The 25,851-nt window shown below is 41.2% G+C and overlaps 1 protein-coding gene across 18 annotated transcripts in view; it reads right to left on the bottom strand.

The window, feature by feature from the left end:
* The window catches only part of ARMH3 (armadillo like helical domain containing 3), a 132,891-nt gene that overhangs the window by 40,828 nt on the left and 66,212 nt on the right, over window positions 1–25,851 (bottom strand). For 6 of the 18 annotated variants that reach the window (XM_074875112.1, XM_074875107.1, XM_074875110.1 and 3 more), the window contains exon 25: window positions 8,588–9,515. The exons of 9 other annotated variants lie outside the window; for them this stretch is intronic. In XM_074875112.1, the coding sequence (XP_074731213.1) occupies window positions 9,155–9,515 (361 nt within the window). In that variant the 3' untranslated portion in view covers window positions 8,588–9,154. Of the gene's footprint in view, window positions 1–8,448; window positions 9,516–25,851 lie in introns of those variants that run through there. 3 more of the 18 variants (XM_074875117.1, XM_074875114.1, XM_074875113.1) reach the window with 3 other exon arrangements.

Here is a 25,851-nt window from a genome sequence, read left to right as displayed (position 1 = left end):
TGCAAGGGCAGAAGCAGAGGATGTGCTTTCTGACACACCATGCAGCTCTGCAGTGCATCTTTCCACTTCACTGTTCGCTGGATGCTAACCTGATATCACCATGGTTTGCAGGATATGCTGAATTTCTCTTCTTACAGTTCATGTTCATGCATTTAAGCCAAGCAAACCAAATACCTCTACCCTGACACATAAACAACTTCTATTTGGCTTCTTAATTAAGAAAGTCCTCATGGGTGAGCAGTTAACTTTTTTGGGACAGTTGCATGACCTCACAGGAGACTACAACTCAGGGAATTTATCAACTTGCATATTTTCACGTGGCCAGTGCATCACTGGAAACTAGTCTAGATGCATTTCTGTTCCCTTTTCTCAATATGTAGGCACCAAAATTCTTAAGTATACATAACAAATGGCACTGCTAGTGTAAATGATACGAATGACAAAGTAGAATATATTGCCTAGGCATAGAAAATATCTATTGAAGCACAAAGCACCAACCTGACCCATGTTCCTGCTCTTCTGCCAATTTGTCATTGACTGTTCTACAACAAAGCTATGACTTGATAAGGAATAAATTTCTTGTTTTGATCATGTAGTTTATTGGAGATCAAATTACACATTTTATGACATATTTCATTGCTCTGTAACACCTGGCTACTGGCAGTGAGAGTATGGTGAGAGTTTACTCTTACCAAAGTAAATGCATAAAAAAGCCAACCCTCCATTACACGTCAATTCCAGAGCCAGCAGTTAACTAATACCTGCTCACCTCTAGCTACAAACAGAACTGGTGCTGTTTGACAGAATACAGAGATGTCACAGATATGAAGTCTGCCCTCTGGGCTTGGGCTGCTCAGCACTAAAACCTGCAACTCAGTCTATCATGATCAAGATGCAAGAGCTGACCATGATACACCAGCATATGGGATTTTAGGCACAATGTCTGTGCTTCCACAGTTGCATTACCAATTTTGAAATTTCAACCAACTTCTAAAATGAGAAGCCCTCCTTACAAGGTTTCTTAATAGCTTTTAGAAGGTGCCTACCACCCTAGGGCCATCATCCTGCCTCAATATCTGCACAGACCCGTAACAACCAACATTAGTATAGAAGTTCTGTTTCATAAACAACCTTTTCTGCTGCACATGTTCCCCAGTCCTCTTACCTCATATATATTCATTTGTCCAAAGTTCTTCAGATGTGCCAAACAAGCAGAAAATAGAGTCAACAGACCAAGCAGGCTGTGGTACTTTTAGTATCTAAGCTCCCTTTGATGCAAACAGCATGATATTCTGTAGTAGCCAGGTGTTTTACAGCAATGAAATGTGTCATAAAACACTGCCTCAACACCAAATACGGCCCTTCAGCTACAACTACTCTTAACTCCCTCATGTACAAGCAACCTGCTCTCCAAAACAAACAAGGTTGTTGACAATGGTTTACCAGACAGGTTTGCAGAGCCACCCTCTCTGGTTAGAACCCGAAGTAAAGAACTTTTGGCAAATATTTATTCTCTGCAAACACTCTAAGTGGGTCAGCATCTACCCATTGCTTCATAATTCACATTACAGACTGCCATCCAAGCCTCCTGAGACACAAGACATTGCTAAACCCCAAACAATCAAAATCTGAAATATTTTAAATTACTTTTATGCCCATTAGTATTTTAATTAGTATTTTATTATCAGATGTTTAAGGAAAGCAGAAAGTCTATCATTATTGGATGCTGCATTTAGTGTAGAATGTCATATGGACTGCACACATCAGCTTCCAAACATACCAAGCAAAGAGTGAAATTTAAAGAGTTTATAAACCATCCCACTGGGACCTTTTAAAGCTCTCTGAGATAGGCACTGAGCATGGCTGCTAGTCTAATCAACTTAGTGAACACTTGCCATCAACCCTGTACTATCTAGAGTGTGCAGAAATTACTCTTATTACCCCCATATTGTTGGGTACAAGCTGGCAGGTATTGCATGAGGCCCTGAACACCCTGTTTGCAGACTGTGGCAGCAAGACAGAAACCTCTCTCTTTACGTCACATAACAACCTTATTCTACCGACTCACAGTAAAACCCGTGCCTGTGGCAGAAGTCCTACAGGGAAAGGAAGGCACTGAAGCATCAGCATTTGTCTGGATTGAGCAAATAAAGGGTTAGAACAATACAGTCTAGTCGTGAAATAGCTGGATATTAAATGACACCGAGAGAGGGGGGAAGGAACATTGCCTAGGAAAGAATCAACTACAGTCAAACCTACTTTGCAAAGGAAATTGAGTCCGACAATGATATTTAATTAACTTAATTACACCACATGTCAGCTATGGCTGTACCTGCACAGCCATGTAAATCTGAAAGAGTTCACAATCTTAACCTTTTGGATGCTACCAGCTACCATGCCAACCAAAACTGATTATTTACAGTCCAATCCTCTGAAAGTACAAGATGCTGCAACCTCACAGTATTTTCTCATCAGACAGGTGCAAATGAGAATCACATTTGTTGAGAAATGCCTGATGGAAGCAGCTAAAGCAATGCCTTGCTTTCCAAAATCCAGGACCAAGACTAAAGCATGGACTTCTTGATGACCCCTCCACACACACTCCAAGTGAATACCGTGTCCTCAATAAAGATGTCATCAAACATCATTTGGAACAAGGTGACGTTGGTTTTCAATGCCAAGGAAATCTGTAAAGCCAAACAGCATTACAGCTGAATGAATGGTACTCTTGTTATGATATTTATTTCATGTCTGAAAGGCTGGAGGATCTGTTGATTAAGATTCTGTTTTCCTGAGACAGGTGCCTGCTTTATGGACCAGTGGAGAGCTTCATCTCATCAGAGATATCTAACTCATTTGTTGTATTTCATGTGTACCCATCTTCTCTCCTATTTAATTTGCTTAACCAGACCTGCCTCCCCGAAAGTCAAGCTCCCTCCATCCCAATATCTGCAGACCTCACAAATATCTACTCTCTACTGAGATCTCTACTCTCAATATCTAAGGGGTGATGATCAGAAGCAAGTGATTTATTGAACAACTCAGTTATAAACTGAGTTACTGAAAACAGGCGGGTATTAAATCCATTGTGACTGCAGAGTAAAATGCCATACTTCAAGCTAGCCTGTGCGCATACACTCATAGGCCATCAGGCAACAGTGAGAACAAAAGAAGAACTGGGGGTCAACTCATCACAGCCCAACTGACAAGTGGCAACTTTTTTAGTCACCTGCCCACACCAGGGGTTTTCAGAATCACTTCAACGGTGTTGGCTTTTTTTGGTTTTTACTTTTATTTTAGTGCAGAATAAGGATGTTCAAATTTCAGGCAGATGTTGACAAAACTCGTTCAGCTGAATTGGCCATTGAAGGACGAATCTTTGGGGACAGACTTTCCCATGTCACACAGAGGAGGAGAAAATTATTTTCTTTTCAAATACCCACACTGTCCTCTCATCCACCATCATACCCGACATACATACCTGTGCTCACCTCTCTCTCAAAGCCTTGGTTTTGTAGTTTATACCTACATTTATTTTTTCTGGTCTCTTCTTTGTATGGATGTTACTGAAAGTAAGGCCAGTGAAGTGCATTTTCTATTTCAAAAGTGAAGTACCGTTCGCCAGTCTAAGACACAATGGAGCATCAAACATTTCAAAGTAATTGCTGATGTTTTCCTATCAAGCAAGTCAAAGAAAAAGCCCAACTCCTACAGTGTTCTGTTACTGATAGGTCTTTTATACTTTAAAAGTTTTAAAGTGTTTTTCAAGGCTCCTACAAAAACATAATGCAACAAGAAGCCACATGTTTTTTAAGCAGTTACATGTGATATAAAACAGGTAGCAGAGGATCTGCAAGCAGTAAGGAGGCCTGGACTTTTCTCTATGAAAAAAGAGCTAAAGGTTTGCCTCTGCTTTTTTCTTGTAATAGCTAATACACAGTTACACATTGGAGAGGTATGTCAGTTCTAACAGGGCAGTAACTTTGGATAGTTCAAACTAGTTTCTTTGCGAAGCTTAAGCTTCACAATTCTTAAACCAGCGCCTCCAATTAAACCTTCCAGATCTTGGGCCAACCTCCAAGTTGTGCAACCCAGACTGTGTCTTATTACCTCCCTTCCTTTTCTTTTTTAAACACAAAGCATCCATCTATTCAATTGTCACTGACAAGGTTTGTAGATACTCAGCAAATGGGGAAGACCACACAACTTCCACAACCACAAGCAGGGCCACATTAAAAAATGTTACCCATAACCAAATGAAAATGCAGGAAAAGAGCAAACTTGATGTAAAGAGCCAAATGTGTTGTAGCTATTTGCAAAATAATTAATACCAAAAAGGAAGTCACCACACTTGATTGCATTAATTTCTATAAGCTCTATTTGATTCAGAATTGCTCTAGCAAACACCAAAACAATCTAAGCATTAAACAGCCACTAAAATCTTCAATTATCATTTTACTATTACACTTGCATTGGCAAAATGCAGTGCTGACTACTAGTATTAAGATATTTGGTTTTTCCTCAGTTTCATTTAGCTCTTCCATTCAAAGACTGAAGGCAACACCTCCTGGTCCAGTTGCTGCAGCAGGCTGATTCCTGTTCCTGCCCCACCTCACCACTCTTCCATCTGCACACAAGGGGCCAGGATCTCTTTCCTGGTGTTGCTTGTGAACCAGCGTTACCAATATCATCTCAGCACTAGAAGTGTTTAAGATAACAGTGCTGCCATATGCTATGAAGGGAAAGCTGCTCAATTTAAGCATTTTGGGAAATATGGAGGAAAAGATATATCTTACCAAAAAGGCATTCAGCACATATACAGGTCACTGTTACAAAGATTTAAACTGCCAATAATTACTGCATGTTTCTGTGAGTGATACTGCAGATTCTCCCACGTTTAAAGACGAAAAAAATTTGCATGGCTTCTATTACCTCGGCTAGCATTCATTCTGAGCATATGCATAATTACTTACTGTTGATAGGTACACATGTAGAAATTTCTGGCATTTTAACCCAGATCAAAACTGCTCTAGCCTAACTGATGCAGCATTTATTGCCAGGTAAAATGCTGTAAAAATCTTGCTCCAAAAATACTAGTCAAACTTGCAGCAAAAAAAAACCTGTTAGTGCGACATAAAGTGATCAAACTGCTTATTGCTCACCTACTAAACCCCGTTTTCCCTTCACCCACACTGCACTTGCTTAAGTCATCATTTTCCTGACTATATTTAAAAACCATTCTTTGCCACCAGCTCTCCTATGCTGTGTAAGTTAGCTTGCATGGCAAAATTTCCTTCTCTGTTGCAAGACTCCTAAAGGAATTAAACCATGCAAGTCATTAGAGAACTTTGATTATTATTTTAAATAACAGGTCAGATGACTACAGAACCCATTCACTATCAAAGGGATTCATTGCTACTTCAAGAGCCAACATGTGCTAGCTGAGCAACACAGCAAAAGTGATATGGGCTGTGACATTTGATGCTAATGAGCAACGACACTGATCAGTTTGAGAGAGCCAAGGCTTGGCAACACTCTTACTATAAGAAAAAGAAAAAACTGCCTAAACCTCTTTCCAGAAAAAAAACAATACAAAAAGAAAAGAAGAAAAAAGAAACCTGATTGGTATCTAAAGGTCAGAACTGTATTTGGCTTCACAGACAAACCACATTGTGATACTCGGCAAGATGATCAAAATTAGAACCAAGTTGAAGATCCCTTTCTTACAAAGGATTTCAAATTTAGAAGTCTGGCTTTGTTTCAAATTCCAAATGAAACTGTATGATCTTTAACTTCTCCATTAAAAATTCATATATATCCTTAATTTGAATTGATCAAAAACTTTTTTTTGGACAAAATTCAAGATTTCAGTTCAACTTTGAAATACAAGATTTGGGGGAAAAACTGTGACAAATCAAACCTTCATGTTGAAAGCATCCAACTATTAAAAAAATTGAGGTGAAGATACTTCAAAATCAGAATCGACAAATATTGAAAAGTGTGTTGATTTCAGCCTTCCACTGGAAAATGGTTACATCCAAGTTCTTTCTGAGCTATCTCTAAAATAAATCCACCAGCTCCAGCACAGATTATTTCTTTGCACAGTGCACATATACACACACCAGACCCACCAAGCGCCCAGGACTAACTGTTCATCTCCCTTTTCTAGGAGGGCTCCTCTTGCCATGGAGCAGGAAGCTCAGCTCAAGATCTGTGGGTCTCTAAGCCTTCAGATGCTGCATGTCTGCATTCAGAGGAGACATACAACTGCCCTGTAGAAAAAGTCACTGCAAGATAAATGTGGCCATTGGCCCCTGGCAGGAGGCCAGAGGTGCTGACAGCAGGACCAAGTTTGGGGCTCATTATCTTAGGCTGGCACGCCTGTTCATTGCTCAGCATGTTCACCATTCTGCCTTAATGGGAGCCAATATACTTGCCCCGACCTTTACTTCCCAGAATTCTCAAAAAGCCTGAAAGATTAATATTCAGGTGACTTCTAAGGCTTCATTCTGCATAGTGACGAACAGGGAGAGCCAGCAGACCTCCAGCCTCAACGCAAGTGGCACAGGAGAGCAGGAGCAAACAGAGTGCTTAACCTCCCAAATAGCAATGGCAAACCTGAGTGTCAACAAACCTTAATGACTTACTGCCCCAAAACGCCTCTGCTATTATTCGACAGGCAGAATCAAGAGGCAGCATGAAAAGAGCAAAGACAGACCTGTACCCCCTACAGATTCTCTGCAGTTCCATGTTGGGGCAGCTCATGAAAGCTCCCAAAACAGGCCATACAGGGCTTGTTTAGATCCTCCCTCAGACCAGCTCTTCATGACCCAGTAACAGAGCCGCATCAAATACTGACTGCCTTTCCTGTTTCCTTAAATGGTTTTTAACATATCATCAACCATACCATCACTTTTAAGTGTTTTTAGCCATTTCAGGGAAACTGCAGTCAGACAGCTGCTAGAGGTCACATTTTCTTCCAGCTCTAGCAGGAGTTTGGATTCACCACAGCCTGCTCAACTGGGGCAGAGTTTGGGACAGTTTACTTTCTCCTGATGGTGGACATCATAGGGATTCCGTTCCTGCCCTACCTTTACACCTAATGTGTTGCTATAGGAAGTGGCAGTTGTGTTCAAACTGCAGAGTGCCTGCACACATGGAGACGGAGGCCTCTCAGGAGTGCTGGGTTGCAGACCCTGAAGCTGATAAGCAGGACTTCTTGTGTCAAAGGGTGTCTTGACATCCTGACCTGATAACTCAAGCATCCTCAAGATCACAGTGTTTAAGAACACCAACACTAGAATAACATTTAGTCTATATGTATGCACTTCTGAAAAAAAAACCAACCCAAACCCCAACAAAAAACACCCACCACTGAAATAAACAGCATATTTAACCCTTACCTGGGTCTGAGGCCAATTCCCAGTATGATTTACCACTCCTGTCCATGAATTCCACAACTAAACGTGGAAGGCTGGGCAAAACTCATCCAGTAAAAACTTATTTTTTAAGTAAGAAATACACTTAAAAATAGACTCTGGAGTCTCTGAAGCACTCTAGCTTTCTTTTGCTATTACAACTTAGTATAAAACTCTTGACATTCTGAAACACAATGGGCAAAATCCCTGCTCCCATATAAAAACTGAAACATGTATGGCTGAAAATATAAATTACAAATGTGATATTTTTACCAGGAGGTTAAGCTAGTGAGTGATTCCTCTACATTTCCTTGCAGCACAACTCCTCCATCCTGACCTATACTCACTGAGCATAGCCATCATGGTGACTGCAAACTGCAGAAAAAATTAAAAGCTTCCATACACTGACATCTTCTTGAATCTTGCCTCTGTCCTGTGATCTTAAGAGCAACAACTCCTCAAACGAGTCTCAGGACAGTCATTCTGTTTAATTGCTACATATATATATTTCAGTAGGTCTAAGGCTGATGTACAGGAGAATTCTCTCAATGCAAAAATACAAGCCTGAAGTGCAGCAAGCCAGAGCGAATTTGTTAAGTTTTAAATGCAAAATGAGATCTTTGATCCAGTCTTTAACCGATTCATGACACTACAAGTCAGTAGATCAGCTTATCTGAACTTCTGTATATCACAAGCATTTTTCAACATTATCCTTGCACTATGTAGTCTCATGCCAGTATCTAGCTAGAGCATGCTTCACAAAGGTATTCTGTTCAGATACGAAGAGGGGAAGAAAACTGACCCCTTCTGTCATTTACTACAATTGTTAATTACCTATTTAAAAATGGGTGCCTAATTTGCAGTTTCAATTTGGTTTCAGTGTCTAGCCTTACATTCCTTCTCTGCCTTGGCATTTTGTCTTCTCAAAGGTGCTTGAACACCCTAAAGAGCATACCTCAGTTTTTGCTTTAAAGAGATTAAGATACCAAAATCTTGAAAACATTTTTACTAGCCTCTCATACCTGAGGCTTTTCTGTCCTTTCTCCAGTCTTTCAGTATACTTTTTGAAACAGATACCAGACAAAAATGCAAAATATATATATATATATATATGACCGTAAAATCACCTTTCTGTTTCTGCTAATATTTCAAGGGTCAAATAAACCTTTTTAGCTGAACATTTCATAACAGACCTAGAGTAAAGCTTCCAGTCAATGCTTCTTCAGTTACTGCTTTTCAAGATACAGTCCCTTTCTGCAGACCAGCACTTGCTTTTTCATAAACTGCACTGCCTGACAGGTTAAAAAGTAATTCAGATCACACTGCCTCATCTACTTCATGATTTAACCTTCTGCCAGTCTTCCAGTAACTTGTAAAATTTATCAGAAATTCTTATGTCCTTTCTGATCACTGAAAAACCACGTAGCACTATTTTCATACTCATCACCAAAGGAAGTGCAACCTCAACATCCTTGCTTTCTGGGGGATGCTCACGCGACAAGTGCTGTGTCACATCACTTATTCTTGGAATCTGCAGCATTGTTATTGATCACAGAATCATAGAGTGCATGGAGTTCTGCCAGGGGATGGATGAGGAGCCGACCAAGAGTTTATGAGTGAGGATTAAAGGGAAGGCAGGGACAGGAGATGACATAGTGGGGGTCTGCTACAGGCCACCTGACAAGGAAGACCAAGCAGATGAGGCCCCTTATAGACAGATAGGAGCAGCCTCATGTTCACAAGCCCTGGTCCTCATGGGGGACTTCAACCACCCCAATATCTGTTGGAGGGACAACACAACACGGCATAAGCAATCCAGGAGGTTCCTGGAGTATGCTGATGATAACTTCCTTCTCCAAGTGATAGAGGATCCAACGAGGAGGTGCTATGCTGGATCCTGTTCTCACCAACAAGGAGGGGCTGGTGGGGAGTGCGAAGCTCAAGGGCAACCTTGGCTGCAGTGACCATGAAATGCTGGAGTTTAAGATCCTTAGGGCAGCGAGGAGGGCACCCAGCAAGCTCGCTATCCTGGACTTCAGGAGAGCAGACTTTGGTCTCTTCAGGGATCTGCTTGGCAGAGTACCATGGGATAAAGCCCTGGAGGGAAGAGGGACCCAAGAAAGCTGGTTAATATTCAAAGATCACCTCCTCCAAGCTCAGGAGTGATGCATCCCAACAAAGAAGTCAGGTAAGAATGACAGGAGGCCTGCATGGGTAGACAAGGAGCTCCTGGACAAGCTCAAACATAAAAAGGAAGCCTACAGAGGGTGGAAGAAAGGACAGGTAGCCTGAGAGGGATACAGAGAAACAGTCTGAGCAAACAGGGATCACATTACAAAGGCCAAAGCCCTGACAGAATTAAACCTGGCCAGGGATGTCAAGGGCAACAGGAAAAGCTTCTATAGGTACATCAGTGATAAAAGGAAGACCAGAGAAAATGTGGGCCCTCTCCAGAAAGAAATGGGAGACCTGATTACCTGGGATATGAAGAAGGCTGAGGTAGGTACTCAATGACTTCTTTACCCCAGTCTTCACTGGCAAATGCTCCAGCCACACCACCCAAGTTGCAGAAGGCAAAGGCAGAGACTCGGAGAAATGAAGAACCACCCACTGTAGGAGATGATCAGGTTCAAGACTATCTAAGGAACCTGAAGGTGCACAAGTCCATGGGACCTTATGAGATGCATCCATGGGTCTTGAGGGAACTGGTGGATGAAGTGGCTAAACCACTATCCATCGTATCTGAGAAGTCATGGCAGTCGGGTGAAGTTCCCACTGACTGGAAAAGGGGAAACATAACCCCCATTTTTAAAAAGGGAAAAAAGACAGACCCAGGGAACTACAGGTCAGTCACTCACCTCTGTACCCAGTGAGATCATGAAGTGGATACTCCTGGAAACTATGCTAGGGCATATGGAAAATAAGGAGGTAACTGGTGACAACCAACATGGCTTCACTAAGGGCAAACTGTGCCTGACAAATTTGCTGGCCTTCTACAACAGGGTTACAGCACTGGTGGATAAGGGAAGAGCAACTGATGCCATCAATCTGGAGTTGTTCAAAGCATTTGACACTGTCCCACACAACATCCTTGTCTCTAAATTGGAGAGAGATGGATTTGATGGATGCACCACTCAATGGATAGGGAATTGGCTTGATGGTTGGGCTCAAAGAGTTGTGGTCAACAGCTTGATGTTCAAGGGGAGAGCAGTGACGAGTGGCATTCCTCAGGGCTCAGTGTTGGGGCCAGTGCTGTTTAACATCTTTGTTGGCAACATGGACAGTGGGATTGGGATTGAGTGCACCCTCAGCAAGTTCACTGACAGCACCAAACTGTGTGGTGCTGTTGAAACGCTGGAGGGAAGGGATGTGCCATCCAGAGGGACTCTGATAGGCTTGAGAAGTGGGCCCATGCAAACCTCATGAAGTTCAACAAGGCCAAGTGCAAGGTCCTGCACATGGGTCAAGGCAATCCCAAGCACAAATACAGGCTGGGCAAAGAGTGGATTGAGAGCAGCCGTGTGGAAAAGGACTTGGGGGTATTAGTGGATGGAAAACTGACTATGAGCCAGCAATGTGCGCTTACAGCCCAGAAAGCCAACCGTGTCCTGGGCTGCATATCAAGAGAAGTGTGGCCAGCAGGTCAAGGGAGGTGATTCTCCCCCTCTACTCTGCTCTCGTGAGACCCCACCTGCAGTACTGTGTCCAGCTCTGGGGCACCCAACATAAGGAGGACACAGACCTGTTGGAGTGAGTCCAGAGGAGGCCATGAAGATGATCAGGGGCTGGAGCACCTTCCTTATGAGGACAGGCTGACAGAGTTGGGGTTGTTCAGCCTGGAGAAGAGAAGGCTCTGGGGAGACCTTATAGCAGCCTCCCAGTACTTAAAGGGGGCTACAGGAAAGATGGGGAGGGACTCGTCGTCAAGGAGTGTAGTGACAGGACAAGTGGTAATGGCTTTAAAGATTTAGATTTGATACAAGGAAGCAATTCTTTACACCACTGAGACACCAGAAGGGGCTGCCCAGAGAAGTTGTGGCTGCCCCCTCCCTGGAAGTGTTCAAGGCCAGGTTGGTCGGGGCTTTGAGCAACCTGGTCTAGTGGAAGGAGTCCCTGCCCATGGCAGGGGGGTTGGACCTAGATGATCTTTAAGGACACTGAGTTTCACGTGTCCATAGAACTTCAGTAATCTCTGCTATAAAACTAACATACAAAGGTATCTTAAATACCTCTTCTCTCTATTGTCACAAGTTTTCTGGTTGTGCGGATGAGCTATAATGTACGCATGTTAGCAAACAATACTTGGAGAACCAACAGGGAAAATTTAAAGCCAAATCTGACCAGCAGCAATCTCAATGACTTCTGAAGTTTCCCCCTGCGCTGACGTTCAAGAGCTCTCTCAAGGTCCTCTGGGCACCCACAGTTCCTTTGGTAACAAATGCTGACATATGACACCAAATTCCTAAAAACTCTCTGCCAATGGGCAACCTGGTTCGTATGGTTTGTTTGCTTTAGCCAAGCCGAAGTGCTTGATGCTAAACAATTCGAAGCATAACTAGTGAGTTCTGAAATTGTCTTATAGCTGTAGTCTGCAACACGTCTGATCACATCAGCAGTTTTGGGGCCATCAAGTGCAAAAAAGTGACAGGAAGACAAGTCTCAGCTCTGAAAATAGGCTGTATCCACGCTTCCTCTCAATTAACAATGCTAATAGCATGTAAACACATTCTTCCTCTTGCAACTGTGGTAACTAACATCAAGTAACTGTCAGGGAAATATTGATTAGAATGAATTTATGAGCATACAAACACATTCTCTTTCCTCTGCAGGAACCACTGTCCACCAGTTGATCTCTCCAATGCAGAGAAGAACCCAAGCTGCCATGACCACAGATGACTTTGAAGAAAATCATCCTCTTTCCACAGCCTTGATATGCTCGATATTTCTAACAGAACAAGGGAAAGAAAGCCACCACCAATCTAACAAATACCACATCCCTCTATATTTTGCTTTCTTTACACATAACTGACGTAAAATAGAGCAAAAATCAAATCAAATTTCTAAAAACAGGTCACCTCTAAAACTTCCATATACTTTCTACAAGACTGCCAAGGAGTTCTCATACAGATCTGGACGTAGTCCAACCTGAAATACATTTTAGTGCCCTAAAGCCCATGGAATCTCAAAAGGACAAATTATTCATCAATGTCCCCTACTAAAACGCATTCTGCAATGTTGCTAGCACAAAATGGCTGTTTGCTATGAGTGGGCAAAATGATTTATTTAGTATATATACATATAGCCTCTGAAGCACTGCAGTCCTTCTGACAAAGAGGCATACAAATGTGAGGATTATGCAGATATATCACAGGCACAGGACTGGATTTTACTGTACTTCACTGTGTGTGTATATATATGATTTACAACTAGTTGTAGATGAAGTTTTGTAATATTTTAACATTAAAAGCTCTTGTTTTATACAGTTGATTACCACTTTCAAATACGTATCTTCCTACCCCCGTGTATTGACTAATGCATTAAGCTAGAATAGGACAATATACTTTTTGCTTCACAGCTACCGAGAAACTCCTAACCATGATTAGATTAGCTCAGTTCAACCCAGACCAAAATTATTTCTGGGATATTCCTACAGCACATTTAATCTAGTACATCTGCATTATTTATGGCATTTACACAAGGAGAATTGAAGGCTTTATAAACTAAGACACAAATCAATACAAGCTCTTAGCAGATGGGGCCTTAGTAGGGTTCCATAGCAGCATTGCTCCACACCGAGCAGACTCTTTCAACTGAAGAACTGGTAACAATGAAGGAAAGGTTTGCTTAGAAAGACAAGAATTAGAGGCACCCAACCTTTCAATGAGTACTGTACCTGCCTCATTTAGAGGCTAAACAGTCAGGGCTAGGTTTGCATGCAATAGGTCACTTCAGCTGCTTTGCAACATCAGACTGCAAGCGATACGATAGCTCTGTTTCATTCCCCTCCCCAAGCTAAGATAAAAAGGCTGTAACACAGATGGCTTTCCCTGTCAGAGGCACCACGGACTGAGGAAGAAACGGATGGAAGGCAAATTCAGTTTGGCACTCAGTCAGGTCAGCAGTGTACTCCAAAGGGGACACTTCTCAGCCTCCGCTGTGTTGGTGCTTGCTGTAGGCAGGACAGAGAGAGGGGCGGAACTGGCCTGCAAGACCAGCCCTGGGCAGGAGAGTCAGCTGGAGCCACACAGCCTTACTTCCTCAGCGAGGGAAAGACCCTCCCCACCTCCACACAGGTACAACCCACAGCTGGCCCAACATGGGACAGCAGATGACACTAAGGTATATGGCTTTGCATCTGCCTGTTACCAGGTAACACTCTTTTAATTCAACCTTGGCTGGTCTTCATAAATAAACGTTTTTCACAAAGAACAGATCATTTGAGGCACTTAAAGCAGAGATCTCCCACCCGGATCTGTTTGTTTTCCTAACCCATCTAACTTGTGCACTGAAAACTGGTGATAAGGGGTTTTTTTAATTTAGTGAAATTGAAGTTTGTTTTCAGACATTTTGGCAAAAGAACCCTTTAAACATCTATTTATAGAGCAGTGCATGGGGATCTGCAGTAGCCAGAAGGAAAAAGGAATGAATGATAAATTATCCAACATGAACTTCCTTTAGAACAGTAACCTGCAACAGAAAAAACAGATTATGTCCCTGTTCAATTCCTTGTGCTACAAAGGCTCAGTAAAAGGATCTGTCCCCTTAACCAAATAAAAAATCTAGGGCCTCTAATTTTTTTTTTTTTTTTTTTAAGTCAAAGAAGTCTCAAATGGTCCCACCAGCTCGGTCTTCTTTAGCTGACAAACAATAGGCTACTGAACTTATGAAGACCTTTCTTCCCAACTGTTATATATGAATCAGGGCTAGTGAGAAAGAAAAAAGATGACAAAAAAAATCCTGTTAGTCTTAATTAAAATCATGCCTTGCTCAGCCAGCATGGGTTTTACTTTCATGAGATTTAGAGTTCATGATTCTGACAGCTCTCCATGAGTTCCTTCTCGAGAAAAAATGAACAGTGAAGATAATGACTGAAATTCTGAATTAAAATCACGAGACAAGAAAAATCTTCCATGGTTAATCATTCCACTCTTCTCTCCATCAGTGCTCCAGAAAATTACACACTTCTCTGTCACTTCCCAAAAAGAGCAAGATGCTGCTAGACAAGAGCCCAGCTCATAGGAAAGTACAGTCTTCTTCCTTAGACATCTCTCTTCTAAATTATCAAGGACAGTATTTCCTGTGAACCCACAAGCAGCAGCAGCAAGCCACAGAGAAGCTTGGAGGCCTTCTCTTCTGGATACAAAGCTGATGTGGGTCAAAACGTGTAGTTAAGAGACTCCTTCACATAACAATGAACACTTACAGACACCTAACATGGGAATTCAGCCTGCTCCACTTGAAAGTAATGACAGATTTAACAAACCATATGTATAACCTAGATGGGTGATTGTAAATCAAATGTAATCCTTCAATACCAGGGGAATGGGCATGCTGGCATGTTGCCTTACCCTTGGTAAAGGCTTTGAAGCAAATAACTGATTCCCGAGAAGCTGATGACAGATAAAATTTATGTAAACATTAAAAATTGCCACATTGAGTCAGGTAGCAAAGGCCAGCTCAGTGTCCCGACTTTGAAAGTGTCTAGAAATGGGAGCTCAGGTAACAGTATAAAAGCAGACAAGAATAAAATGATACTGCCCCAGAAAGAACCCTTTACTTCCAGCTGCATGCAGTTCAAGATGATATGTGAGGCAGATGTGGTATCTGTATGATCAGTAACCCACAATGGAATTTTCTTCCATTAATTTGTATAATCATTGCTTTAAATTCACATAACCTTCTAGGTACTCCACAGCTTAACTAAGTTTTGCACAAAGCAATATCTCTTTGGTTTGAGCTTATCTGATCTTCTGATGCACCCTTTTCTTGTAGATCCTCTTCATCTTCTCTATGACATTTAATATTTTTTACAAACTCTTGTACATTCTCTGCCATCTCTCTTCCAGCCTGAAGACTTGTCATGTATATAAATGTTCTTCATAACACATCTGGTTCCATACCTTCAGTCATTCTTGCTGCCCCTCTCTGAAACTTTCCTAGTTCTGCTACACCTTTTCGAATTTTCTAAGCTCTGGATACACAGCAAATGAAAGGCTAGGTTAATTAATACAAAAACTTGCCTTGCCTTTAGGAATCAATTCCAATAGAAGATAATACACTATTTACTGAAGGACAGCAGTTAAGTTGAGAAGCAAATTAAAAAAAAAAAGATATTATAACTGTGTAAGAGAGAAGCTCCATTTTAGACCCAGAGACTTGAATGATTTTAAACACCACAACTAACAGTGCATATTAAATATTTCATCTAGAGTGGTACAGCAGCATAAACAGTAAAAAAAAAAGAAAGAAAATAAAACCAACAGCTTTACAACAGAGCCACTGTAATTTGCTGTGGGAACATTAGGTTATATGCAAATCCCAGTCTTAGTGTTGCAAAAGGATAGGGGGTCTTTTGTGCAGGGGCCGGGGTAGTTGCACATGTAGTCGGGTCTCTGACTGATGAAGGGAGAATGAAGTAATATCCTAAAGACTGGGGCAAGTTTTATAATGAGAACTTAAAATAGCTTTTTCTTAAATTATTTACTGTTGGCCTCCTTCAATAATTTTAGGCTGTTACCACAGTTCTGGTGCTGTTCAGCTTCTTGTGTTTCCATTTTGTAGGTTTTCAGAAGAAAAAAAAAAAAAAAGTGTCTTGGGTATGGTCAGTGACTACAGAGAAGGAAAGCACACATGGTTCTTCCCTCCAAATCTGCCATGAAACTTCAGCAGCATAGAGAATATTGAACTGCAATAGTTTTGATTTTTCAGGTGAGACAAAAAACAAACATCCTGCCCACTCAGTGAACTTTATACTTTTCAACAGAAGCAGAAAGCCGAGCTCTACTACCCGGATAAATTCCTGTTTGAGTGGCAACTCTGGAAATCTGCCTCCATTGCTTCAGCTCAGATGTTCCTCATTCCTTGCCCTAGACTGTCGCATGGTGAACCTGTGCAAGGGTAGCACCATTCCTGTGTTTCAGCAGCACACCAAAGAAAACACACAAAAAAAAAAAATCTGAGAATGTATCCTCTACAGTGTGTGATACTTCTATAAAGGAATATTTCTGGAAAAGGGGCAGTAAGATTATAAAATGGTGGTCAAAAGAAAAATACAGACATCTTTCCTGAGGCTAGGAGAAAGCATGCTGTGCTAAACAATTTAATAATTAAATTGAAGAAGAAAATACCATTGTAATTAACATACAAAGAACCAGCATGGCCTAGCTAATCTCATCATGAAGAGATCGAATAAAGTAGCATGCGTTTTATGGAGCAATTTAATCTGGCAAGCAATTAATCCTAAGAGCACTAAGTCAAACAAATAGATTTCCCTTTAAGGAGATCACATTCATCATCTGTAATGTATTCTAAGCTGCAATTTGTTAGCCAGCCCCTGAATTTTACAGAAGACACTTACTGTCTTCCTTTAGTGGAGAAGTGATCCCTGACTGACAGGAGGGAGTGGCATCAGTCTTTTTGAACCAGCTAGCCTATTAACACTAATAGGTTCTGAATCACCGATGCAGGAAGCAAATAACTTAAAAAAAAAAAAAAGCAACTACAAGTTTTTACAAGCCTTATACTTTAGAAAACACTACAGTGGTATTTACCAAACTATTTGAATCATGTCCTAATCCACTGACCAACCTGATCCGGCCCATCTCCGTAAGGCCCTAGAGCTGATAACATCACTGATGGGAGTGGGGGCAATTTAAAAAAAAAAGAAATATCAACCCTTGCTCATTGAGAACCTCAGCAGGCATCTCTTATCTGGGCTCCTCCTGGTGCAATTCTGGCTCTCATTCTCAGCTACAAGATAATCCTTCCCTGATTAGTTTTAAATGGAATTAGATCAGTTTAGATTGCATCGTTCTAACTGATCACAAGACTGCTCCAGACTCTCAGTGCTTTTAATGTTAGAAATCCTTTCACTTCCAACTTCTATTTATTCATGATGCTCTACCCCAGTTTTGTCTGGGATAGAGTTAAATTTCTTCCTAGTAGCTGGTATAGTGTTGTGTTGTGGATTTAGTATGGGAATAACGTTGATAACACAGATGTTTTAGTTGTTGCTATGTAACTTATACTAAGTCAAGGACTTTTCAACTTCTTGTGCCCTGCCGGCCAGAAGGCTTGAGGGGCACAAGAAGTTGGGAGGGGACACAGGCAGGACAGCTGACCCAAACTGGCCAAAAGGTATTCTATATCATATGCTATCATGTTCAGTATATAAACTGAGGGGAAAGCTGGCTGGGGACCACTGCTCGGGAACTGGCTGGGCATCGGTCGGCAAGTGGTGGACAACTGCATTGTGTGTCACTTGTTTTGTATATTCTAACTCTTTTATTATTATCATTGTTTTCTTTCTTTTCTGTCCTATTAAACCATCTTTATTTCAACACACAAGTTTTACTTTTTTCCCCCAATTCTCTCCCCTATTCTGCTGGGGGAAGGGGAGTGAGTGAGCAGCTGTGTGGTGCTTAGTTGCTGGCTGGGGTTAAACCAGGACATACTCCCTGTCCGTTTGTTCACATTAGAAACTGCCCTTTAGCTTCAAAAGCTGTTCTACATCATTTCTGTTTCCCACTACATTAGTAACCACTAGTTTTCACTTTGCTGGATTGGACAAAGCACATGCCAAGTGTCCTTCGGAAGGAAATCATGATTCTTGTTGCTTGTGTCTGCACCTGTCCCCACCCAAGTTTATCTTCCTAGAAGATGAATTTGAAGGCCTCCTCTCTTCCTAGGAAAGGCTTTCTGTTGAGTATTTTTGTGTCTTACTGTGTAGAGAGCATTACTGTTCTTCTGCTTGAGTGCACAGTTTGGATCATGAAGATTAGCAGGCTGAAAGCAATCAAAGCTCACATCCTCTAGGTGTCCTTGGACCCAAACTGATTCCCCTCCAAACACAGCAAATGGTTTAAAAAAATAAAAACGTGTTATCAGACAGAAAAAAGGACCCTAAGAACCATTCTGTGCATTGAAGTCTTAACAGGGATCAGTAAACTTTACCAAAATAAAGTGACAACATTTCACTTCATCTAGAAACCACACAAAATTCACTCAAGTGAGGCTATGGGCCATGTGTGAAAAAAGCTTGCTAGCAACATACAGCTTCTGCCAGTGCTTTCCTGCCCCACTGTCACTCCAAATCAGTTCAAAAGACAGATTTCTTCAGAGTAATGACAATATGAGAACTATGCCTGGCTGCTTTCTGTCCTCTTCCATCCTGATAATTTCCCTTATGCTCCACTCAGATCGAAGGCATGAATGTAAAGTAGCCCCATGCCAAATCAAAGTTAAATAAATAGTCCTGGAGATAAAGTGCAATGAAGGAAAAAAAAAATAATCCATGAGTTATGTTCCAGGCCAACTTCAGTTAATATCATCTCATTCCAAAAATAGCTAAAACAAAACTCATATTAAACCCATTATGACAAAATACTGCTTTACTGCACTGTCAAAAAAAGCATGGGGAAAAACTTATGAAAGCAAAATTAATCAAAATACAAATTTTGGTACTCCAGATGAAAAGAAAAAAAAACTACAGCAAGAAGATGGCTACACTTGAGAAGAACTCCTGATGGCTAAGCCTTTAAACTCCTCTGACCTGAACCTAAGTGCACAGTATTGTTTCCTGATGCCTTCCTGCTACATAACATCACACTTAGAATTAGACCGATACCACATTAAAATGACAGCAAGTGCAGGCACAATTCATTTAACAATTAATCTACCCTAGCTATCATTTTCACTTGTCATTAACTGCCTCTTAAATGCCCTCAATCTCATATAACCATAGACTCTTCCTTTAAACGTACACACGGGGGAATATGCCATTATAGGCATTATTCAAAGAAGCGCTTTCTGTCCCCATCATCAACCACAGCATTAATCATACTGAGAATAGTTTCTTCTCACAAATGACTGAGTTGCATAGTTGGATCTCATCAGCAGGATCCAATTTACTGATAAGTTCACAGGCAGCAGACAATACTGGGCATCTGCAGCAACACATACTGTGAGTCCTCTAGTTTTTACCCTTTACTGATCTTTCACAGAAAGAAAATAGATGCGAAGCACCACAAGCTCCCACTGATTTAAATAAGTGCTCTAACTCAGCATCTTTAGCAGTTAGACCCAGAGTTAACATATATAGCACAGCACACTCAAAGAAAACAAGCTTTTTTGCTTCTTTTACCATTTGACCATGCAGTGAAGAGACTGCTCTCTAAAATCAAAACGGTTAGGTTGGAAAGGACCTTTGGAGGTTATGTAGTCCAACTTTATACTCAGCATAAGGCCAGTTAGGCCAGTTTGCTCACAGCTGTGTTCAGGCAAGATTTGAATAACTCCAAGGATGGAGATTTCACAACCTCCCTGAGCAATCTGTTCCAGTATTGGATCAACCATGCTGAAAAGAATTTGGGAAGAAGCTTCCTTACTGCAATCTGACTTATTTTATTTCCCAGTCAAACTTAAGATTGTGGAGCAGTCTTGTTTTGTGGCTCTTCATTTCTGACAGAATTTTATGCTGAGAGTGGAAGTCACCAAACAAGGAAGAAAAATAGGTGTTACCCAGTGAGAATTGCACAGTCTGCTCCTCCAACAAGGCTCAAGATACCACACATGGGCTAGCCTCAAAGCAACCACAGCTTTCAAAGGCTAATGAACAAAGGAATCAAGAACAACATATGGCAGACCTATCACTTTCTGAGTTTAGAAGGGAATGTCTGCCTCAGACAAGCTCATCTCAAATGTCCATAAAAAGTTAATGTCAAGCTCAGATTCCAAAGCAGTGGACATTAAATAATCATAAAAAAAGTATAAGTAAAAGCAATTGGCCTTTGTTCACATACACTGCCCTGCCTAAGAGGCTCCCTGTTAAGCCTTTTCAGACACCTCATGAAGGACATTATATATATCATATTCATGCCCCTCTGTCAGCAGCAAGAGCTTTACATTAATTAACACAACACACAACATTCTGGAAGAAGGATCCAGTTTAAAATTCCTCATCCAAAGTGTGGGCAACATCACAAGTTTGTTTAGAATAAAAGGCGATTTCTCCTGCCCTCAAAGCTCTTACCAGCTTCATTTTCTACAGTGGATAGGAGCATTTTTTCACAGTACCCAAAGCCATCATTGAAATTCAGTGTTCTAAAGTTTGAAATCATCTCTCCCTTGGCCACAAAGGCTGCATTACTTCCTATCCCACACGGACTCAAAAACTTTCCATAATCCAACTAATGAGAAGAAAAATGTCACTGTAATTAACACACAAAGTGATGACCTAATTAATCACTAAAGCAGCAATATGAAAAAAGCTTTTGGGCTTTCAAAGTCTTCTAGCAAGGTCAGGCAAAAGGATTGCCAGGGAGCTTTTAAGGTCATTCCACTTTCGGCCACCCTCAAAATAAGACACATTTGAAACCATGTTTTTATATCCCATCAAAGAGGAGTCCACTGCAGTGAGATGCCTTCAATGCATCAGTGATCTCCTACTCAAAACTTCCTTCCGAGTAGCATCCAAGTTCTCACTTTCTGGGCTCATGGCAGTATTGTCTCATGACCAGTACCCAAACTGAAACTTTAGGCAGTGGTTATGTTGATATTTCTCTTAATGGCAAGAACAGTTTGCAAAAACTACCCTGCACTATACCAGTACGAACAAGAGAACGTGCCAAGAGCCCTGCAGAGTCACATCAGTGAACTGATGACAGCGGACACAAACACTTTGCAACACTATAGCCTAAAACTGATGTAAGAGGTCAGTGCTGCTAGAGAGACTGTCCTGTTGTCCCTAACACTGAGCTGCTTGTACACACACCCTCTACAGGGCTGACAACCACTCACGTATCTGTTTGCAATGAACCAGGCTCGAGATCAGACCCAGGCTAAAACACATTGTTTTGTTCTTTTTTTTTCCTGCCTAGACAGTTTTATCCTGGGTCAGGACCCCCGTCTCCTCCTTTACATGCAGCTGCATGACGCAGGCTGCTCGCCCAAAAGAGATGGCAGGAATGAGTGGCAGGTGAATCCTCCTGCTCAGCACCACTGTCAGTTTATACCTGTTCCAAGTGATGGCAGAAGCACAGGCTGAGGAAGCACACTGAGGCAGTTTTGCCAGAGTAACATCCTTCAGCTAAACCCTTATCAGCGTGAGATATCAGAATCCGATACCCGTCACAGATGAATTCTTCATGAGATCACTGTTACCTTAATCTGGTTGGCTTTGATTGCCGAGAAGCAGCCAAGCACATGGGCATTTCTGACTGCCGAACCTTCACAGTTAGCATCCCTCGAGACAGGCAACAGAAATCTGACCTCAAAGCTAAGGGAGAAATTGATACTTCAGAAGCATTGCACCATCATTTTCTGAACTATTCTTCTAGCTACGAGACTTAGAAAAGAATGTAAAGACTAAAAAAAGGTGGTAACAAAAAGTTGCATTCTGGTATTCCCAAACAGCTAATTTAATTCAGACCACCTGAAGCTCAGATGTATCTTATGGTCTCTATCTGGACACACAGATATTAGAGCCTAAAGTATTTTCACATTTTGGAAGGGGGGGGGGGGGGGAAATCACAACTCACTCGAGCTCCCTTTTTTTCCTCCAGGCAGTATTTTACTTTCACCTTAGTCTTGTCTACACCAGCTGGTATTTACTGATGGCTGTGAAGCTAGTGCCCATGCTGGTAGGGTGAGACAACCTTCTCTGCCTTCAGTGGGAAAAGCTCCTTAAAAACAAGCATCTTAACTTTGAAAGCTAGGATACGTGTTTCTTTTAATGAACAAAGTCTTACAAACAAGATGCCCTCCTCTCACAGTTCCCTGGGAACTGAGCTCCAGATTCTGGTGCAATCTTCAAACAGACTGCAGTTCTGCAGTCATGCTAACAATGTATTATCCTTGCTTTTAGTTCAAGATAAGGTAGGTACTTCATTACCTTAATGAGCAGATGTACTTAATGAGCAGGTACTTTGTCAATTTAGTCCTAAAGGAAGAATTAAGAGAATAGGGCATTTACATTTCTAGAGCAAAACCAAATGTTAGGCCCCCCACTAGTATAAGATAATAAGAAATAAATGTTACTGGATTTTGAAAAGCTTTTTTTTTTTAAGTACACATCCCACAGCCCAGACTTTCAGAGGGAATAATAATTCTGGCTGCTGCTGTGAGCAACAGATTTCTTTTAAACAGAAAGAGCAAACCAGCATTATACTACATCATTTTTCAAGGGATAAAGGTGTTATTTAAGCTCACAATGATTTTTACATTGTTTGGGTTATGAAGAAAGCCACTTAACGTTCTCTCTGCATTAAAGCAAATCTTGAAAGCTAGATTTCAGACCAGTGGAGATCAGAGTCCCTTATATTTACTTAAAGAATAAGAACAGCATGGGCAAAGTTTCGACAAGCTATAAACTGCTGGTTCAAACTGTGCTTCAATCATGCTCCGGTAGGGCCAGTTCTTGGGGCCAAGAGAATCTGTTTGCAGAGGGTATTCATGTCTTGCTTCTTGGCTGCATTAGAACTACCGACAAAGATGTCGACTGTAAGGTTGAAATCTACCAATTAGGAACTGAACTCATGCCAGCCACAGTATCAGAGAAATAATTAAGATTGGTTGCATTGTTTCATCCTGTTTACGAGAACATTCAGAGCAAGAAATCAGCAGACCTTTTTGGATTTTGTGCTGCAACAAAAACCCTGAGATGTTTACAAGACTGCATCCTAGCTTTGCAGCACTGCTTTAATGTATTACTCAGCTCATACATAACTTGCCTGTGCCCAGCAAGGGGATTCAAGACCAAAATATCTGCAAACAAGTCAGAAAAATAACTTCTGACCAGTAAATATTATGTCCACCTGTGAAATAAACCAAAACCATTCCCAATGCTAACATATATTTTCCACCATTTTTATGTTTCTACAGAGAAAGGTATTTGGCAAGAAAAACAAGAAAGAATTTGCCTGGTGCCACACTTCTTCAGACGAAGCAGTGCGAAGTCACTCACATAAATCAAACAGGAGACCACAATCGCACTAAGAAGTCTCTTTCACTTTTCTTCTCTGCTGACTGTTCTCCCAAAGCTCCAGACTCTCAATTCACTAGCACAAAAGCAAAAAATGTGCCAAGCATTAGATTCCCAAAGCTGAATACACAGCTTTCATGAAAAGTTTGATAGCAACTTAACTAACTCCATTTTATAATCCCACAATCTGTGCCTGTGAATCCAATAAATGAGATCTGCAGACACAAATTCTCCTGTTCACAGGACAGTTGCATTTGATACAGAGTAGATGAAACCTGGGTTGCAACACTTCAGTAATGGCTGTAACATTTCCCAGCAAACCTTGCTAAATAGCCTACAGATCCTGACTGACCTTCCAAAACATTCAAAACTCAAGGAAGAAATGTTTCCAAGAAAATGACCAGGAAGACAAAAGTTCACAAGTGAGTAAAGTGCAGTGAGATGTTGATCTTATGAGAATCACATGAACTAAGATACTTGCTGAATTTAGGAATAGACTGCCAAACAGCAGCTGTGCTGCAGAAGAGTTTCCTTTCTGCCCAGCAAACAGTCCTCCCTTGAACAGATGCCTCACCTCTACAGCAATCCTCACAGAACAGCTGAAATACAGAAGCGAATTTGCAAATTCCCTCTTAAAAGGCCAACCTGTTGACTTCATGACATGAGGAAAGGAGGTGGAAGTGGCTGATACAATTGCAGACACTGGAAAAAAGCTAAGAAAGCTAGTTAAGCAAGGCTGCCATCCTGGGAATAAACCATTTCCACTTCAAGTTCATCCCCACCCCAATCCAAAAAGCATTGCTTACTATGAGGATGAAATTTTAGAGAGAAAGTGATTCCTGCAGCATAGCTTTTAAGCGCATTGAAGAAAGCAAGTTGTGGTACAGCATCTCAGATAGAAGCATTTCTCTGCCATACAAACAGCTTTGCTCAAAATCAACATCAATTCTAGAAACCTTAAGTCAGCACAAAAAAAAAAATCCAAACAAATTAATCCTCCCAAAAACCCACAGAAAAAAAAAAAATCATTAAAGAGAAAAACAGGCTTGACATTGTCAGAGTCCATTTCGGTCACTGCTGTCTGGGAGGGAAAGTTACTGGCAGAAAGAAGGAAGGTGACCTGGGATGCACCTGACTTGCTGAACCACGCTGCTGTGTTAGTGGAACTGGTCCATACAATGCCACTCAACTAACAGATTTGCTCTCTGGATTTGGGCCAGTGGCAGAGACAACATTTAATTAAGCCGCCGCATGAATGAGAAAGAACGAAGGAAAATTATAGCAGAATGAAATGGGCTACAGCTCTGTAAGAGAAGCACACCAAGATGAATCAGCTAGTAAATAAAGAGCAATAACTGAAAACTAACACCGCTGCCTCAAGAAGAAATCAGTTAAAGAAATTAAATACTGAAGTTACACGACTAGCCAAGAACCCTGGATGTTAATAAAAATACTGGAAGCATGGGTAAAGTGCCATGAAAAGATGAAACAATGCACCCTGAGATAGGAGTGCTTCTTTCTTTCTTTTTTGATTCTTCTATTAAGATGTTGCTGGTCACAATGGCCTGGAAGTGAGATCTTTCCCTTTCAATCCACCTGCCTCCTCTGTTCAGGTGCCAGCTAATGCCAGAATCTGTTTGTGTCAAAATCTGTTGCTCCTAGCAAATGAGCTTTCCCTACCAGGATACTGCAAGGTCAAGTGGAAAACAAGCAGTACTTGCAGATGAACTCTGAGTAACCAAGCTCTGTTATAACCACCGTGGTATTTCAGGAACTGTTCTGCTGTGCCAGAGTCTCTATGTAACAAGAAAAGCATGCAACAAGAAACACATGAAATGACAAGAAGGGTCTACTAACTTTGCTCCTTCAGTGAGGAGTGAAGTGATTACAGGTCACAAGAAAGGATCTAGAACCAAGCCAGAATCCTCAACTAGAATCCACTTTCAATTTTTTAGCATCATAATTTTTTCAGGCTACCACCTGAAAACTGTGATGAACTAATTCTTCGAATAGCTTCTGTGCATAAAGCTTGGAAGTTTTCTTACAGCATTTTAGTAATAATTTGATCCTTCATCTTGGCAAAATTATGTTAGATTTTAAAATACCAATAAAATACATTTATTAGTTTCTCTTTGAGTTTTGTTGCTTTTTTTATAAAAAAATTAATGTTGGCTATCATGTACTAGCCTGTGATCTCAGCTCAGACTAATTAGCAGTGAGAGGATGTCAAAGGTC

The sequence above is a fragment of the Strix uralensis genome, chromosome 7, assembly GCF_047716275.1.
Source record: "Strix uralensis isolate ZFMK-TIS-50842 chromosome 7, bStrUra1, whole genome shotgun sequence".
NCBI lineage: Eukaryota > Metazoa > Chordata > Aves > Strigiformes > Strigidae > Strix > Strix uralensis.
Note: the sequence above shows the minus strand (reverse complement) of the source record. Positions and strands in the feature narration are given on the sequence as shown.